This window comes from Stegostoma tigrinum, chromosome 35 (genome assembly GCF_030684315.1).
Source record: "Stegostoma tigrinum isolate sSteTig4 chromosome 35, sSteTig4.hap1, whole genome shotgun sequence".
NCBI lineage: Eukaryota > Metazoa > Chordata > Chondrichthyes > Orectolobiformes > Stegostomatidae > Stegostoma > Stegostoma tigrinum.
Genome location: NC_081388.1, coordinates 22,272,316 through 22,291,588, shown reverse-complemented (window position 1 = coordinate 22,291,588; position 19,273 = coordinate 22,272,316). Strand labels below are relative to the sequence as shown.

The 19,273-nt window shown below is 39.7% G+C and overlaps 1 protein-coding gene across 1 annotated transcript; it reads right to left on the bottom strand.

The window, feature by feature from the left end:
• Positions 1–1,693: 1,693 nt before the first annotated feature.
• Positions 1,694–17,928, bottom strand: LOC125447534 (surfeit locus protein 4-like). Its single transcript, XM_048522005.2, has 6 exons — positions 17,810–17,928; positions 14,236–14,422; positions 8,757–8,833; positions 7,683–7,726; positions 5,486–5,672; positions 1,694–3,697 (listed from the first exon to the last, which is right to left on the bottom strand). The coding sequence occupies exons 1-6, from the start codon at positions 17,858–17,860 to the stop codon at positions 3,431–3,433; spliced, it is 813 nt and encodes a 270-aa protein (XP_048377962.1). The 5' UTR covers positions 17,861–17,928; the 3' UTR covers positions 1,694–3,430.
• Between the last annotated feature and the right edge of the window lie 1,345 nt (positions 17,929–19,273).

Sequence of the window (19,273 nt, the reverse complement as noted above, 5' to 3'; positions counted from 1 at the left end):
AGATTGCAGGAGCCGTATAAGTGGTTATTCTTCATGACATCCAAAATAGTAATTAATCAATAAGTCTACATGATTGCAAAGAGCAATACAGCTGTTGTTCCTTGTCCTACTACATGCAAGTGTGCCTCTTCTAATAAGGACTGATCAGAAATGAAAAAATCTGATCATTGATCCTCTACATTGCCAAAGAGTACCAACTCCAGCCCTCCAAATACAAGCCTGATTGAATCCACAATCTTGACCTACGGTCAAGTATCTAGTAACAGAGGTGACACTTCAGTTTTTATGGCAAAAATATACATATGTACATAGAACATAGAACAGTACAGCACAGAACAGGCCCTTCAGCCCACAATGTTGTGCCGACCATTGATCCTCATGTATGCACCCTCAAATTTCTGTGACCATATACATGTCCAGCAGTCTCTTAAATGACCCCAATGACCTTGCTTCCACAACTGCTGCTGGCAACGCATTCCATGCTCTCACAACTCTCTGCGTAAAGAACCTGCCTCTGACATCCCCTCGATACTTTCCACCAACCAGCTTAAAACTATGACCCCTCGTGCTAGCCATTTCTGCCCTGGGAAATAGTCTCTGGCTATCAACTCTATCTCTGCCTCTCATTATCTTGTATACCTCAATTAGGTCCCCTCTCCTCCTCCTTTTCTCCAATGAAAAGAGACCGAGCTCAGTCAACCTCTCTTCATAAGATAAGCCCTCCAGTCCAGGCAGCATCCTGGTAAACCTCCTCTGAACCCTCTCCAAAGCATCCACATCTTTCCTATAATAGGGCGCCCAGAACTGGACGCAGTATTCCAAGTGCGGTCTAACCAAAGTTTTATAGAGCTGCAACAAGATCTCACGACTCTTAAACTCAATCCCCCTGTTAATGAAAGCCAAAACACCATATGCTTTCTTAACAACCCTGTCCACTTGGGTGGCCATTTTAAGGGATCTATGTATCTGCACACCAAGATCCCTCTGTTCCTCCACGCTGCCAAGAATCTTATCCTTAATCCTGTACTCAGCTTTCAAATTCGACCTTCCAAAATGCATCACCTCGCATTTATCCAGGTTGAACTCCATCTGCCACCTCTCAGCCCATCTCTGCATCCTGTCAATGTCCCATGTATAGTTATTTTGTATCATTCAAACAGGGCTGCCTGCACTATTAAGTCTGGTCGTGGCTGTTCTTTGGTGAACTCCTGGAATACTAATAATTGGCCTCAGCAATAACTGCATTTCAAACCTTTCCCTGTGATTCTGTGGAATTTCCTGCCCAGTGAAGCAGTTGAGGCTATCTTGGTGAATGTTTTTAGGGCAATGATAGACAGATTTTCGCACAGTAAAGGAATTAGAGTTATGGTGAGCAGGCTTGACAGGCCAGACAGCATACTGCTGCTCCTATTTCTTATGTTGCTTGGGAGCAAAGCTGATGCAGAACTTTAAAGATCCTGAATTTCTTTTCATATGTCAATTTAATTTGAATTGTGAGGCAGCCAAGAGAGCACCTTATTTTCTTGACTGCTTCCCTTTTCCGCAAACACATTAGGTCACAAAGCATTGTTTTTAGTTAACTTTCATTAAATGCCTTTCACATAGATGCAATGTCAACTCCCTTTGTAGCTCATTGTGTATTAATAAAAGGACTGTGGCTTCAGTTAGTCTGAAAACAATACAACAAAAAGTATAATTTTTCAATGCATTTAATGAGTCTTCAGCAGAACTGCAAATACAACCACAATGTCAAGACATTCAAAAAAAAAATCAGCATTGCCTGCATTTACTGCCGTAAATTTAAGACATTTTTGTAGGAAACACAAAATTTATTTATAAAATGGTTGTTATGTTTGTAACAGTTTTTTTTGGCAATTTACGTACCCGAGGTATCAGTGGAAAAAGTTACTGCAGGGTTGAAAGCAGCTTTAAAAAGAAAACTGTCAAGTTTTTGGAAGGATTGCAACTTTGATTTTACACGTGTTATCTGGAGCTTTCTCTCATTCCGTTCAGGATCTTGAAACAATTTAACTCCAACGAGAAGGCCAATAATGACAACCCCAATGGTTACTGGAGAAGATCTGGCTGTCAATTTCTTTTTCTTAACCATCCTCACTCAAAAATAAATTGCCTGACAGTCAATAGCACATAGCCTCTTCTAAAAAAAAGTGGGCAAAAAGGTTAATTTCTCTCCAAAATGAATAATTCCATTTATACTGATGCAGAACATGGGCACTTTCAGACCAACTTAAGGAAGAGGTAAACTATTCACTGTTTCTTCTGGGGAGGGGGTCCAAATAGGGGGGAATTAACCTTAGAATTCGAACCAGGCAATACAATAGCAGTTGCCATTTAAAGTTCAGGGTAATACTTGGCAGAAAAAAATCAATCCAAACTTTCAGCTTCAAAAATTTAACTAGTAAAACAATTCAGTGACACCAAACACATGGACAACTGAGGCCCACAATTGTTAATGATCTAATAACAACAAGCAAGACATTGTCAACAACTCTGGCATTTGAATGTCCAGGATTATATGTCAAAATATTATACTACGAACTGTACTAACTTTAATAGAGTTCTTGACTGCTCATTGAGCCAGACAGTGTACAAGTATTGGGTGCACCTTTGTTTTGGTCAAGCAGAGAAGTAATTTTGAAAAATAATGATTAAAAACTCACTTTTTTCAAGTTATTGTTTCAGGTTAGGTGAGGAATGGTACACTGGTATAGTTTCAAAGTTGCTGCCTGTACAAGAACAATTAAACTTGAAATGTAACACATTAAAATATTGCTGTGCAAGGCACTTCAGTTTGTAGCAAGGCAGTTGTAGTATGATACCTGTAGGTTTACAAAATTTGAAAATTCCACTCATTACACCATTTAAGAGGATATCAAAATGAGCTGGTCCAATTTTTCAAAGGTATTTTGTTTTATTCATGATACAAGTTGGAATGGTCCAAGGTTAAAGGAATGTTTAATAGCTACATACTATTTTACATTTGAATCAAGGTATGGCACTCTCACCATTCATTTCACCATCAAACCTCAGAATAATCCAACTTCTTAAGTAAGCCTGCACACAGAAATTGATTAAATAGATTGTCTGAAACATCAAAGCCCAGTAAAGAGAAGAAATACTCCCCATCTTTGAACAAGTACCAAAAGGTGCTGTAAAGAAATATTGTACCTGAAATGACTGCCTGGTAAATTCTGGCACTAATTTTAACATCACCTAATATTTAAATACTGGGAGGAAAAGCAAAACACTAAGACTGATGTGTGTGTTTTTTTAATTTATGTATCACATGAAGGAAATCCTATAGGAAAATAACAATTCAGATTCAGACAGAAAGAACTGATACTGTAGTAAAAATAATTAAAAAATTACACAAATATATATATATTTATTTCTCTTCCGAAGAACCTCTTTACCACTTCTTCTTATGTTCATCCATCGAGACTCCACCAGGTCCCAGTGCTACAACTAACAGAAGGCCACCAATCACAGACATGGTTTGGAAAAAGTCATACTTTAAGAAGTCATGCATGGGCTTATAAACCGGGATTCTCCAAAATGGATTCTGAATCAGATTCAATGCAAAGAGCCAAATGACCAGTGTGAGAGCAGCTAACTTAGTCTTGAAGCCAATCGCCACAAGGATTATCAAAGTAGTGCCAACAATATCTTGAAGAATCTAGAAAACAAAAGTTTAATATATATTTAGGGCTTACAGTATTTGACTTTTAAACAAGTCCTCTACTTCCCACTCAGCACTCAAAAGGTATCAATCACACTACAACAGACATCCATGGATACCAGCATCCCTTCTAAACTTTAAATTAATACACACACACACACACACATGCACGCACGAAAAAAGAAAGGCGTTAGGAACAGTGCACCAGGTGATCATTCAGCCCCTCAACTCTATTTCACCATTCAAATGGATCATGGCTGATTCATAGCTTAATTATCTGCAACTTGGTTCCTGAACTAATTTTCTTGTCTACTAAAGACCATCAATCTCATTTTTAACAGTTTTAATTAATCCTCAGCTACAAAAAAGTCTCCTGGCTAAGAGGAGATCAAGATTTCTATTATTCTTTCTATGAAGAAGTGTGTTCTGCCATTTCCTTGAATAGCCTAGCTACAATTTTAAGATCCTAGGCGGTCCCCAGTTGTGAATGGGTTCTGTTCGAGTCTGTTCACAAGTTGATTTGTATGAAAGTATGAACACATTGCAGGACAACATAAAAGGAGCTACTTGAATGTGCAGGAAATGTTTATACACTGGATCTTTAAAATTATCCCTTACACCAGATTGCATTTGCAAATTGGATGTTGGTAAATTGGGAAGCCCCTACATTGCTCTTCGTTTGGATCCCCAGAAGGAAAAGCACATACAATTGCAATAATTTTTAAAAATTCATCTTCAATTCTGTCACAAAGTGAATTCAGGCAATCAGACCAGCCATGGCGTTACTGAATGGTAGAGAAGGCTTAAGGGATCAAAATGGTCTACTCCTGATGCTTAAATAATAGGAGCAATGTTTAATTCTGAGCACTGCTCATCACAGTATTCAGAATAAGATCTAACTGCAGCTTTCATATAACTAACATGACTACTGGCCTTTAGGTTCCAATGGATCATTTCCCTGTGAAAGATCTATAGCCAAGCCGGATCCTGTCCTTGACCTGTATCACCATCTACGTGGTTGCTAACTTTCATGAATAAATCAGAGCACACAGACAAGCATCACAACCTAACATTTTAGGTCATGAGCTCTGAGGCAGTATGGGGTACCCTGGAGCACCAACCAAGTGACAGCAGCCATGCTTCCACCCTAACAGATCTTTTCACGCTTCTCATAGGACCCCTCTTACCACCATGCTCTCAGACTCTACCCAACTTGGCTCTCTCATGTCTCACTGAGGATGTGCCACAACTTTCGAGCCTTGAAATGGGGGAAGAATTTATGAAACGCCGGAAGAAGAACTGAGGCTCTGAAAGCTTGTTTTCAAATAAACCTGTTGGACTATATCCTGGTGTCGTGGGATTTCTGCCCTTGTCCACCCCAGTCCAATACTGGTACCTCCACACTCTGGCTTCACTAATGATGGTGTACTCTAATCAAAACCCTAAGCCAAAAGCAGTACACAGCAGAGTACATTTATAAACTGTTGGTGGGAGATAGAAAGGACAAGGAAAGGGGCAGGCAGAGACAAGATAGCACAATTAGAAGACGTTCCTTTTCGGGCATTGGGCCAGAGTTTAAATCCAGTTGAAATGAAAGGCATGAAAGACACTGAAGGTTACATGTTAACTGAACCAACATTGTTGCATGATTGTACAGTGAGGGGGGCCTGACCACAACACAGAGCAAATATTCAGGATCTAAATTATCTTCAGACTGCAAGGTCACGTACTGAACTAACATATCAGACAGCATTTGAAATAGAGGATTTTCTTCTTATCACTCACCATAAGCGCATTCATGGAGAAATGCAACAAAGTCATAAACATTAAGACAAGCAGAACACGGCCTCCCAACTGCATGTACTGCCGTGGGGAGTTAGTGCCCATGCTAGGGACACCTGCGAACATGGTTTTCCCTTCAGATCGGGACTCAGCCAGCAGCAGCAGTAAGCCACCTCCCAGTGCAAGGTTCCTAAACAAGGAAGAGATCAAAAGGGAATCCAGGTCATTTAAGATCATGGATGAAATCTGGAAATCAAAATACACTACTCTTCAAATATTGAACACCTACTATCTACAACACAATTTAACACAGCATAGAATTAATTACCCTTTAGGTTAAAAAAAGATTGAGCTAACATATACAAAAAAGTAAGCTCTCACCTTACTTAGAATTTGCTTTACTGTCACATGTACTCACATGAATACAATGAAAAGCTTACACATCATCACTTACAGCACCATCTTAAGTACAAATGTACAGATTCTTAAGTAAAAATTTTTAGAAAAAAAAATAAAGAAATTAAAAGTCCAGCATTACAGACTTTGGTGTCATCTTAGTTTCAAATATACAAAATTGCAGGAATAAATTAGAAAAATAAAGAAATAAGTCGTTCAGAGTAACGGTCCTTCCAACACAGTCCACACCAGCACCTAGACTCCAGGCCTTGCTGGGCTTTGCCTTTAGTTCATTTTGGCCCTTAGCTCCAATCATGTTGGGCTTTACTTCAAGGCTCTCAAGGCCAGGAATCTGCACTGACACTCACTTAATATTTCATGGCATTACCTCCCCCGACTTTATTTCCTCCCTCGTTCCCCCACTCCTCTGGTTTTTCCTCCGTAGCCTCCTGGCTGACCTTGCTTGCCTCTTTTCTTACTTTAAGCATTTCTTTTTCTTACTGTCATTCTGAACTTGCACTGACAGGCTCCACCAAGTAGCAGAGGTTAGTTGATGCAGAGATGCTCCATTTCTTTATGTTGACTCACATGTGTCACTAGGTGGAGCCCAATCTAAAAATGCAGGCAAGTATTTTTACAGCCACAGTCAAACAGCACAGAACAGTCACTTCTTAAACATATAGTTTAAAATAATATATTTCTCTTATGGTGGAGAGGCTTCTTTTTATTTCAGCTAGAAATGCAGTGATGCACAGTGCCACAGTGGTTAGCACTTTCGTCCCAGTGCCACGGACCTGGGTTCGATACTGGCCGCAGGCAACTGTCCGTGCAGAATTTGCACAATTTCCCTGTGTCTACGTGGGTTTCCTCCGGGTGCTCTGGTTCTTTCCCACAGTCCAAAGATGTGTAGGTTAGGTGGATTGGTTGTGCTAAATTCTCTATGGTGTCCAGGGATGTGTAGGTTAGGAGAATAAACACAGGAAATGCAAGGTTACACATTTAAGGAAGAGGGGTGAGTCTGGGTGGGATGCTCTTTGAAGAGTCAGGACGGACTTGTTGGGCTGAATGGCCTGTCCCCACACGGAGGGATTCTATAAAAAATTCTACGTGGTACAGTATTTCAATTTATGTTTTCTCCCTGGGCACAAAATGTCCAAAGGAACCCTACTTTGACTTTAACACCAATTCCTGTGTGAACTTTTGATTTACTTAAAGTAGTTTCAGTTAAGGTTACAATTTTCAATTATGCAATCACAACTTTAAGTGAGGACTTTCTGACTAAGTACTGTATACAGTACAAAATAAAATATAATTCAAAGATATCTAATCAAAATTTATTTTTCACAAAATCTCTCCACTTCTAATGTCAATAACTTCGGATTTCTTGATACCAATAGCTCGGTTTCCATCATCCAGGAGACCAATTTGTCAGCCTGAACAACAAACATCAATTGTCTATGCGCTACAGCAATCACAGTCAAAAATTGCTCCATTCATCAACAACATACTTGCACTTCTGAGAAAATCATTAAAGAGCAATCAGAAGCAGAAAATTTGGCTAATTTGGTAGCAAGTTCAGCCATGGTGGACGAATGGAGAGATTCAGAAGTTTTTTTTTAAAATGTCTATTCATATTTGCTCCATCCCATGCTTAGAATTGATTCAAAGTTTTGAGTGAAGGGTGGATGAGCTATGCTAAAGCCTTCAAGCTAAATTTTTAGCTTTACCAACCCGAGGAATTATCAAAAATTCTTTTCACACCTGTAGGTTAATTTTCATGACAGCAATAATTCTGGTCACCTACCTCATAAGGAATTTCAGGTCCCAGAGAATACTATAAGCAATAGTCTGAAAAGAAAAAGCATAGCAAATAAGTCATTATTTCCCCAAAACCATATAGGTGACTGAATCAGATTATTACAGCACAGCAAGTAGCCCTTTGACTCATGAGGATGTGTGAGTGCCTTCATCCTATTTTCCTTTCTTTTTCTAAAAAGCATATACTTTTTTCATCAATAAATATCCAATTCTCTTTTAATAGATTGGAGATTCTGCTTCCATCACCATTTCTGGCAGGGTTCTAACTTCATGTTTTAATAATTAGTCAAATTTAAAAAACTGTTCTGCCTTACTCACACATCGTTCTTTCAATTATCTTAAATTTATATACTCCAGTTAGTGGTTAACCAAACAGAAATAAAATTCCGTTGCTGATTTATCCTGACTTCAGAGAGTGTGAAAGTTATGTTGCTTTGGAGGAAATGTATTTTCAGCCAAGTATCTTGATATGAAAGTAACCATCGTTTCAGCCTTTATTTAGCTTTTGGATATTTGTCAATCTCTTGCCATAGCTTTGGAGAGGGAAAGCAACGTAAAGTATAGACCAAGCTAGAGGTCACTCAGCAGGGAGATAAAAATTAGAAATAGTGCACAAGTAACAGTGCCACAGCCTGTCTGGTTAATGGAAAAGGCATACACTATTGTGAGATGGAATAGAGAGCAACTGACCAAAACGGGATGTCACTGCTTCCTCCTCAGAAGGCAGCAATGCAGTTTACAGACAGAACACACAAAGCAATTCATTGCAAGCAGATTAAATTTGGGGATGAGTTAACTCAAGGTGGACATGACAGAGCTATAACAGACAATTAATAAAGGCCTCCGAGTAGAATAACCATCTTGTCTATAGTAATGGATCCTGAGTTAATACCACAGCACCCAAGTATCCAGTTATTAATAGCAGACTATTCACGTTCCAGCATATTCACATCTTTTTTCAGCAGCGAAGAAAAAACAGTGATGATGGAAAATTGTAAATTGTTGTTTATACAATTCAGAAGTAAAAGAAAAAAAGTTTGTGGGTAGGCCTGGAATTTACCTGCATAGCAATGAGTACAAATAAACCACAGCAAGCATAAGGCACAAATTTCCGACTCAGCACTAGGATGCAACCACCTGTAAACAAGAAAGACTGATGTTTAAAAAGTAGTATTAAAATTACCCAAAAGCTGCATTTGCAATAAAAGGAGACACTTTCAGGATCAACTCACACTGAAAAGATAGAGCAAATGTTAAGAACTGGACAATACTTGAGGGAGAAGCTCCTTTTTCTTAAGCCATATGGTCTTTCTGTAATGGTAAGCCACACAGCTTTTTGGGCCACTCATTTCTGCAAAGACGAAATGCAGAATGCACACCAAAAAATACATCATGAATTATCTTCAATCTTAAACAACCCAACGCTCAGCTTCTGTTTTGAATTTGACATATCTAGTTTGCAATCAGTCCAACGGTAAACTCCATCCTCTGCACTGTCACTTGCTTGCTTACATTGTAGCACTAATTTCACACTTACATCTGTGCAGCTTGACTAGATTTCTTGAGGGCAGAGCATAGACAAGAGCATGACTTGCAGGTTCTCTCCAGCACAGCAACCAAAGAACAGCAAAGAGTAACTGGTTGCCAAATACTAGTGCTAAATAAACTGGAGACATCAGCAGAGTGGTATGCTCACAGAAACACAGGATTGTGCCATGTGCCTTTCACAGATGTATCTTCTCTCTGAAGATCAAACTGATACACCTACTGATTGCATTCATACAGCCAAAAGGTAAAACCCAAGTTACCTTGAATTTCCTTACAAGCCTGTTCAACACAAAGGACTCTTCAGACAGCACTACCGATATGTCAAATTTTTCAGCATCTGGTCAATTGACTGGAGCTACAACAAACTGATTGAAAATTCAAAAGCCTGGGCATGACTGTGGACTAGACCAACCACTCTCACAGCCACAGGCCCTGAAAACAAACAGACAGGCAGGAAAGTATATCAGAAGTCTCCTTTATGGTAATTATCACAATCTCTTCAGGCTCACTAGCTTTAATCTGCCTGGTAATAGGAGATCAATCTGTGGCAGATTTAGTAATATCTGAGCTAGTCGAGTGTTTCAGATAACTGTAAATGATTGACCAAGCTGCCTGGTTCATTAGGAAAAATGGAGTGCTGGACCTGATGTTGGAGCGAGCATTCTTGATATTCAGCTCCAAACATCCCTGTCACCCCAGCTTCTATAGGGAATTGTGATCCCAATTGGACAAACAGCAGGAAACTTACTATTCGACAATGCTTATAAAGTGCTTTAGTTAGTGCAAGATTACAGGGGGCATTTTACTTTGGGTGTTGCCAACTTGTCCCCAGCTTTCTAATGTTAGTGAAGTGTGGTTTATTGGGGAAGATGTGCATCATTCTGAGCCAACAGGAAGTCTTCTTAAATAGACTTGTTTAAATGTGACATATTCTACAGGTGAATAACTTGGCTGACTAAACAAAACCTTAAATTTGTGTAGAAGATGGATATTTTTGTTGCACATTTGGGAAAACCTTCACTGACACCTGCAAGATGAACTGGAACATCACAATACGATAAGATGAACATTTGAATGAGGTGGTTTGTTAAAAATGTACATAATATAGCAAACTAAAGATTCTTCACCCCTCAAGTTCTCTCTCATGATCTGCAGATTTCTCAACCATCAAAAATATTAGGAAAGATATGTTGAGAGGGTTCTAGATGCTGATCACTATTTCTCATTATGATAAATACTTCACCTTCTGCCTAACATTCACGACTCGATGAAAACAACCAACAACTGCAAGTTCTAGCAAAAGGCACCTTTGAGACTCTACCCTTTTCTGGTCACATGCTCAAAAGATTAAACATTATCATGAAAAAAATCTTTTGTTGCTAACTTATGTCAATTTAAATACTTCGGTTTCTAAGAAATCAATGCTTTCCTTGTGTGTTGTGGCTTTAAGTTTAACAGGTTTGACAATTATTGAGAAATTTGATGATTTCTAATTCTTCTTCTGAGAGTCCAATAGCCTTTTATGTCAACACAAATATAGAATAGTTTGTTAACACAGAACTTACATATTTTATGAGTTGGGAGTAGCAATTTGCCATTTGGCACCTCAAGTCTGTTCTGCCATTTAATAAGGTTATGCCTAATCCAATTGCCATCATAATTTCAACTCCAGCCTCCTCCCAACAACCTTAGTCACCAAAAAGCTATCCACCACTGCCTTAAAAATATTCAAAGATTTTGCTTCCACCATCTTTTGAAGAACAGAATTCCAAAGACCACTCAAGAAAGTGAAACAAAAAGAAAATGCCACACCTCCCTTAGGTGGGTGATGCTACATTTTGAAAGCGACCCCCTAGTTCTGGCTTCTCCCATGAGGGGAATAATATCTTTTCCACATCTGCCTTGTCAAGACCCTAAGTTCTTGTCTTAATCAAGACACCCCTTACTTAGTTTAAAGTTGAGTAGATATAAACCTGACCTGTCCAACTTTTCTATGAAAGAAAACTCATCTAGTTCAGGCATTAGTCTGAAACCTTCTACGGACCACTTTCAATGCATTGACCTCATTTCTTAAAAATGATCAATACTGGATGCAGTATTCCAGATACAGTCTCAACAATGCCCTTAATAAACGAAGCCTAACGTCCACACTTCTGAATTCAATTGTGATAAATTATACATTGTATTAGCTTTCCTATTTACTGGCTATATGTGCAAACTGTTTTGCTATTCATCCACAAGGACACTCTGGTTCCTCTGCACCTCAGATACATGGAATATCTCACCATTTGGTGAATGTGCTTCATTTTCATTCTTCCTGTCAAATTGATAACTGCACATTTTCCTACATTATGTTCCATTTCCCAGATCTTTACCTACTCTTATCTTTGTAGCCTCTTTAAGCCCTTTTCACAATTTGCTTACCTACCTATCTTTGTTTTGTCGGCAAATTTAGCAACTGTACGGTTGGTATCTTCATCCAATCATTCAGATAATTTGCAAAAAGATGAGGCCCCTGCAGTAATGCCTGTGGCACACCACTTGTTACATCTTGCTAACCAGAAAATAACCTATTTATGAACACTATTTCCTGTTACATGGCCAATCCTCTGTGCACTCCTGCCTGTAGTCCCTACACCTTGAGATTTTTTTGTGTTAACATTTTATGCGCCAGTTTATCAATGCATTCTGGAAATCAATGCACAGCCACTGGTTCTTTTTTATTTATGTCTTCAAAGAACTCTAGTAAGTTGGATTTGTAAAAAGGGAAATCATGTTTAAATCAGGTCAACTCTGCCTGATTTTTTCTAAATGCCTCACCGTACTGGCTTTTGTAATGTTTCTAAAACTTTCCCAATGACAAACATTAAGCTAACTGGTCTGTTGTTCCAAATCCAAATCTCTGGAATTTTGGAAAATAAGAACCAATACTGTCACAATCTCAAAAGTCACTTCTTTTAGGCCCTAGGATGAAGTCCATCAGAAGTCAGGGACTTTTCAGCCTGCAGCTCCAACTGTCTTTCTTTTCTTAAACAATGCACAATCACAGAAGTTTGTTGCTTTGCAGATGCATCCACTAATAAAAGGAGTTTGGGGGAATGAAAAGGTTGTCCCTGAAGTAAAAAAGGGGAATCCTTGAAATAAAGAAATATCATGCCCTCCAAGTCACTTCTCTATAATCACTGATTGATGCTCCTTTGACAAAAGGTTTTTGTTTCTATCATTTGGCATTTTTTCCTTCTGGAATTTACCTTGCCCCATGTCTGAATTCTCTTTTCCAGAGTAACTTCCTTCTGATGTTTTTTAAAAATTTAGCTTGTCATTATCCTATTTGCCAAATTTTCAGACATTTCACATTAAGAAGACATTTGAATCTTATGATGTCATTCATCCATACATTTCATTCTCTGCTCTCTTATTACATGATATTTCTTTCCCTAGAACACACTTCTAACTAACAGCTCATCATTTTCTAGACATTTCCCTATCAGGCTAAAAACACTAACAGTCAACATTTCCATACCAAATGAAGATATTTCTTAGGTAAATTCACCATTTGAAGTACTTTGAGTCATGCAGACCATAAATATCTGTGGTTCAATTCCTGATCTGTGTTTGTTCACCTCATTCAGACACTACAGTGAACTACGATTGGGCTTTGTTAGAAACTGCTTGAGTTGAAGATGAACAAGAGTTGACCTCCTACCCACAAAACAAATTAAAACCAAAGACCTTTGTTCCAGAGAAATATGTAAATCAGAAAACAACTGCAGCACAGCTTCCCAAGACTAGTCAAATACAAAACAAAAAAAAAAATTGTTGTTCACCTTGAAAGATTCTTTTCTTACTCATTTATGGAATGATACTTGGACTTCAGGGGTAAACTTATGAGGACAGAGTACACAAATTACATCAGTTTTCCCTAGAATTTGAGGTTTTTAAGATTTAACAGGAAAAGACAAGGTAGATAAAGATAAACTATTTCCACTGACTGGGGTTTCTAGAACCAGGGCATAATTAAGGCTGGACCATTCAGAAGAGATGTTAGGAAGCAGTTCCAAAAAGGGTGGTAGATGGTTGGTTCTCAATGCTGGATCAGTTGTTAATTTTAATTCCCAGGTAGATACAGTTTTTGTTAGGCAAAGGTATTAAGGGATACAGCCAGAAGCATTTATATGGAGTTAGGCCATTGATCAGACATAATCTCATTGAAGTGTGCAACAGGGTCAAAGAACTGAGTGGCCTACTCTTGTTCCTTGGTTCATATTCCAACATTCTTATGGGGCTGTCATTAGCCAGGCCAGTATTTATTGCCCATTCCCAATTGCCCTTCACAAGTTGGTGAGCTGCCTTCTTGAACTATCTATTTGATATAAACAGACCCACAATGTTGTTAGGGAGGGAGTGCCTAGTAACGCTGAAGGAACAGCGATATAATTCCAAGTCAGGAAGGTGAGTGGCTGAAGGGGAACTAATTGTAGTAGATGAATGACACTAGGATACAATATATACTTAGAGAAAATCTATTTTATCCAGTGGGTAAATCCATATCTAGGCAGCAAAATCATAAAAACAGAGTTCGGCTGCTTATTTGCGTAATCAGAGAAACGCCTTTTCACACAATAAAATTCTGAACTTGCACCCTCTAAAGCAGTCAATATTAATTGAATGGAAAATTGTCACTCATATCCATAACTTTGTTAACTGGGGCATCCAGGGATGTTTATTAAAGGCAGGGAAATGGAATTGAGTTACAGGTCCACCATTATTTATTATAATGGCTAAATGGGTTGAAAAACTCAAAGACCTACTCCAATCCTGCAAAGCCCAGTACTGCAAAGTATTACTTTGTCACACAAAGTCTCTTGAGAAATGCTAAAGGGCCTGAAGATTTCAGAGGCAGTGTTGGGACTCTACTGTCACCGCCTTTTTTTTCCTTGAATCATACCGCATACATCTTAAGAACCTCAATATACCATCCAATCACTCACCTAGCTGCCCGACCATATTAAGCAAAACAAACATGGTGGCAAGGAAGTTCCCACAATGCCAGACCATGTTGATATAGTCACACTGTTCATTCCATTGGAACCACATGCGAATGCCATCTTCCAAGAATGTGCTGATCAGACATAAGTGTGCAACATGAGGCAGAAAACGTTTGGTCACACGTAAAAACTGAAAAATAAACAGAAATTATGCCGTTCTAAAGTCAAAATAAGCACATAAATCACAAATGTCAATATGTTGTGACTGGCAGTTGCCTGCTTTTCTGGATTATTTCATTTCCATCATACGAATGGCTGCTTTCGTGATTTAACCCCGGTTGAGAAATAGAAAATGTTGCACACAGTCTTTGATGAAGTGACTCTAAAGTTCAGAGCTAACAGGGGGTTATCAAACATTAGTGTTAGAGAGGAGTTATTTAGGTTTCATGGCCAAAACCACCAGAGTTTAAGGCACAGAGAAGCTTCACAGACTATAGTTTCACATTTCTGTCTTAAACATAATAACAAAGGAATGTAGGACAGAAACATTTTGTGGTTTTCTGAAGTAAGGAAACAAAATATATCATTTACTTTTGTAAGCAGTAATAAGATTACATCTCACCCAGGGCTTTGTCTTACACAAAAGGTTTTGCATACAATTGTTGCACGGAATTCGGATTTTTAAAAAAATATTTTTACACACCAATTGATCAAAATTCTAAACTCTTGTCAAGAGTTTGCAGAATTAAAAAGGAATTCATGTTTGTGTTTAGTTCAAAGTACACCGATTGAACCAGCTAATCCACTGGAAATTGTTATAAATTAAAATTATAAAAACAGAACTTTCACTATAAATTAATACCAAAAATTGATGTTTTAACTAATTTTCAATCGGCAGCATTACTGCTTCAACATATTATACAAAATGTACCATTCAGGCTGTTGAATCAGCACTCATTCTCAGGTGACCATTTATTAAACATTCTTCAACCCATTTAACCTGAATTTTCAAACTACTTATCTACTTCTGTACTCAGCAAGTTATGGATCAAATTTCTGGTAAGAACTGTTCTCTAACTGCTTCACTGATGATCTTACATATAAACAGTGTCATTTGGCGATGATTTCTTTGCAGTTAAGAGCAGGGAATGTAAAATTACCAATCAATCTGAAAACTACTCATCAATTTTGAAGTGATAATGGGAACTGCAGATGCTGGAGAATCCAAGATAATAAAATGTGAGGCTGGATGAACACAGCAGGCCAAGCAGCATCTCAGGAGCTTTTGTGCTCCTGAGATGCTGCTGGGCCTGCTGTGTTCATCCAGCCTCACATTTTATTACCATCAATTTTGAAACTTGACAGCTCACTTCACAAACAATTTTACTTTAGCCACAGAATATCATGCACATGTAAAATGCTCCCATTATAAACATGCCCCATTATTTAGCAAAGAAATCACTCAGAAATCCAATCATTCAGTATGAAGCAATCTTATACCCAATTTTCTGCACACTTCCAACTTGAAATTAGCTGCATACATTGGGAAGTGAGTGTTGAAAGGTCATTTAATTCAGGGAAATTGAGCCAAACTCAATCCTATGCTTACTTGGATCCACATATGCATTTTACAATAGTAGTTACGTAAATGCAATTTATTTTTTCCTTGCTTCTCAACACAACAATCAACACTAATATTCATACCTGAAAATTTCACAATTTGCTGCTTCATCAAATGACGTCCCCTTCACCATAAGACCAAAAGTGGGGATATTCGATGATGACTGCCCAACTTTCAACACCAGACACTGAGGCCAGCCACAGTCAAATGCAACAAACTCCAGGAATGGGCTAACAAGTGGAAAGTAACATTCATGCCACTCCAATGCCAGGCAATGACCTACTCCGATAAAAGTTAGTCAATCTGACCACCACCCCTTGATGATTAATTATGTTATTCAATCTCATCACAGAATCCCTACAGTGCGGAAACAGGCCATTCGGCCCAACAAGTCCACACAGCCGCTCTGAAGAGTACCCACCCAGACACATCCCGCCCCATCCCTTCCCTGTATTTCCCATGTTTAATCAACCTAACTTACACACTCTTGAACACTACAGTTAATTTAGCATAGCCCGTCCACCTAACCTGCACATCTTTGGACTGTGGGAGGAAACGGCAGCACTCGGTGAAAACTCACAGAGACAGGGGGAGAACGTGCAAACTCCACACAGATGATGGAATCGAATCCAGGTCTGTAGTGGCACCCACTGAGCCACTGTGCTGCTCTACTTCTGAATTCCCCCCAAGATCAACATCCTCGAGGTTACCACTGACCAGAAATTTAACTGGATTCACCACTACAAGAACAAGCCAGAGGCTAGGAATACTGCAGTGAGTAACTCACTAGCAAGTTTTGAGAAGATTTGTAGCTCAGGTTGAGGTTCTGGATGTGAGTTTGCTTGCTGAGCTGGAAGGTTTGTTTTCAGATAAATAGAAAGCAGGACATAACACGAGCACTTCACCGGAGGCTCAATGATGATGTTACCTAGAATGGTGACAAAATGTCTGAAAACAAACGTTCCAGCTCAGCGAGCAAACTCACATCCAGAGTAACTCACTACCTGATTCCTTAAAGTCAGTCCATCATTTACAAGGCGCAAGTCAGAGGAGTTGATGGGAAAATACTCCCCCATTGCTTGGATAGATCAGTTCCAACAACACTCAAGAAACTTGGCACCATCCATGACAAAGTAACATTAACTTGCACCAGATCCATAAGTCTCTCCATACTCCCTCCACCATCTACACTCAGTAACAGCACTATCTACAAGATACACTACAGAAATTCACTAAAGATCATTTGACAGCTCCTTTCAAACCCATGATCATCTCCATCTAGAAGGACAAGGGCAACAGATACATGGGAACACACCACGTGCAAGTTCCGCTCCAACTCATTCACCATCCTTTACTACCTTCTGAATAAACACTGAATAAAGTTTGCCTAACACTGAAAGACGGAACACAATCTGTTTCAATCCACATCAATGGCATAAACCATTGAATCACTTGTTTTTGTGACTAAACAACTGTCTATGCTTTCCCTCCGCACGAGGATTTATTAAATAATCATACACAAGAAATTAGCTGAATATAATGTTTAAAAATATAAAGGAACTTGGAAGCTTTTGGTAAAGTTTAGTACACTGATTCATTTGTTAATTACATTCTTTTAAAGCATAAGTATGATGTTAGACATTACAAAGGATCATTAACTTATCGAATTAAGGTATTTATTCCTGATTTCCATTGGTTAACTGTTTTCTTTTAACATTAAGAATTACTCAATAGAGGCATTTTATCCCACAGCCACAAGGTGACGGATCCCAGCTCAGCATTGTGTCTGTCGAGGGTCCACCCCGTCCCCGCCAAAACACTAGGCCCGAGATCCCCAAGTGACAACGGCGTTTCTCACACCATCACAGGCCGACGGGACCTGAGCGGCGGCTCGGGGCACACGGTCACCTTGGCTGGGGCCGCAGGGTGGGTGCGCGTACGCGAGCGGGCGAATACCTGGTCGGCGAGGTCCTCGGCCGTCCCCATCACATCATTGTGAACCGACATCTCGGTGTCTCTTGCTCCCGAGGCCGGCGGGGGGGGGGGAGGTAGGAGGAGAGGGGCGAAGGCGGGACTGCGCCGCGTGCCCGATTGCCACGTCTCAGCGCGCCGGACAGCGGGTACGAGCCCGGTCGGCGGCGCGCAGAATCGGGGGCGGGAGGAGACGGAAGGGCGTGTGTTTGAGGCGGGGGGCGGGAAGGTGCCGAAGAGGACGTGAAAGACCGTGAGGGAAACGGTCAATGAATACGGAAGAGAAAGCGGACGCGGAAGGAGCAGCTGCACCTCACGGCGGGGAAAGCGGACGCGAAAGTGAAGAGGTTGGGGGGGGCGTTGTCGAGGAGAAGCGGACGCGATAGGAAGAGCGTGGCTCGGGAATGCGCAATGGCTCAGGGACCATTGGGAAAGCAACACGTCTGTGGGAGCTGCAAGTTGATACACTCAGTCAGGGCAAGGGCTGGCCAGTGAGGGAGCAGTCGGGAATTGGGTGTTGTATTAATGTTGTGATGCGAATTCGCAGGGATGCAATGGGCAGTCTTACTACTCGGGTTCGTAGGGAATAGGCGATGACTCGTATTTAAAGAACGTGTGCATGAAATGCAATTATTAATTCCCGTCTGGCGCAAAAATAAAAGAAGAAAGATTGCTGAACCGTGGCTCGCAAAACTAAATTAGGCATAGTATCAGATCCAAAGTGGAAACAATAAAATTGCCAAAAAAATCAGCAAACCTGAGGACTGAGAACAATTCAGAGATTCAGCGAAGGAGAACAAAATGTTAGATCAAGAGTTGGGAGATAGAATGAGAGTAAAAATGTGAACATAGAAACTGGCCATTAAAAGCTTCGTAAATATGTGAAGACAAAAAGAATACAAAGACAAATGTAGGTCACAACAGTCAGAAATTGAGGAATTTAAAATGGGGAACAACGAAATGGCAGAAGAATTGGACATGGACTTTGGTTCTGTTTTTGCAAAAGAGGGCACAAATAATATCTTGAAATTTTGGAGAACCAAGAGTCCAATGAAAGGGTGGAATTGAAGGAAATCAGTATTTGTAAGAAAATGATACTGAGGAAATTAACGTGGTTAAGGGGTGACAAACCACCAGGACCTGATAATTCACAACCCAGTGAACTAAAAGAAGTCACACTTGAAATATTAGATGCATTGGTGGTCATCTTCCAAAATTCTCTAGACATCTGGAGTCGGGTGCCCTTGTAAACAAGTCAATGAAAGTAGACAAGCAAGTGCAGCAAGCAGTTAGGAAGGCAAATGATATATTGGCTCTGATTGCTAGAGGATTTGAGATCAGATGTAGGTGTCTTACTGCAGTTATACATGTCATTGGTGAGATCACATCTGGAATCTTGCATGCAGTTTTGGTCTCTCTACCTAAGAAAGGATATACTTGTCATTGAGG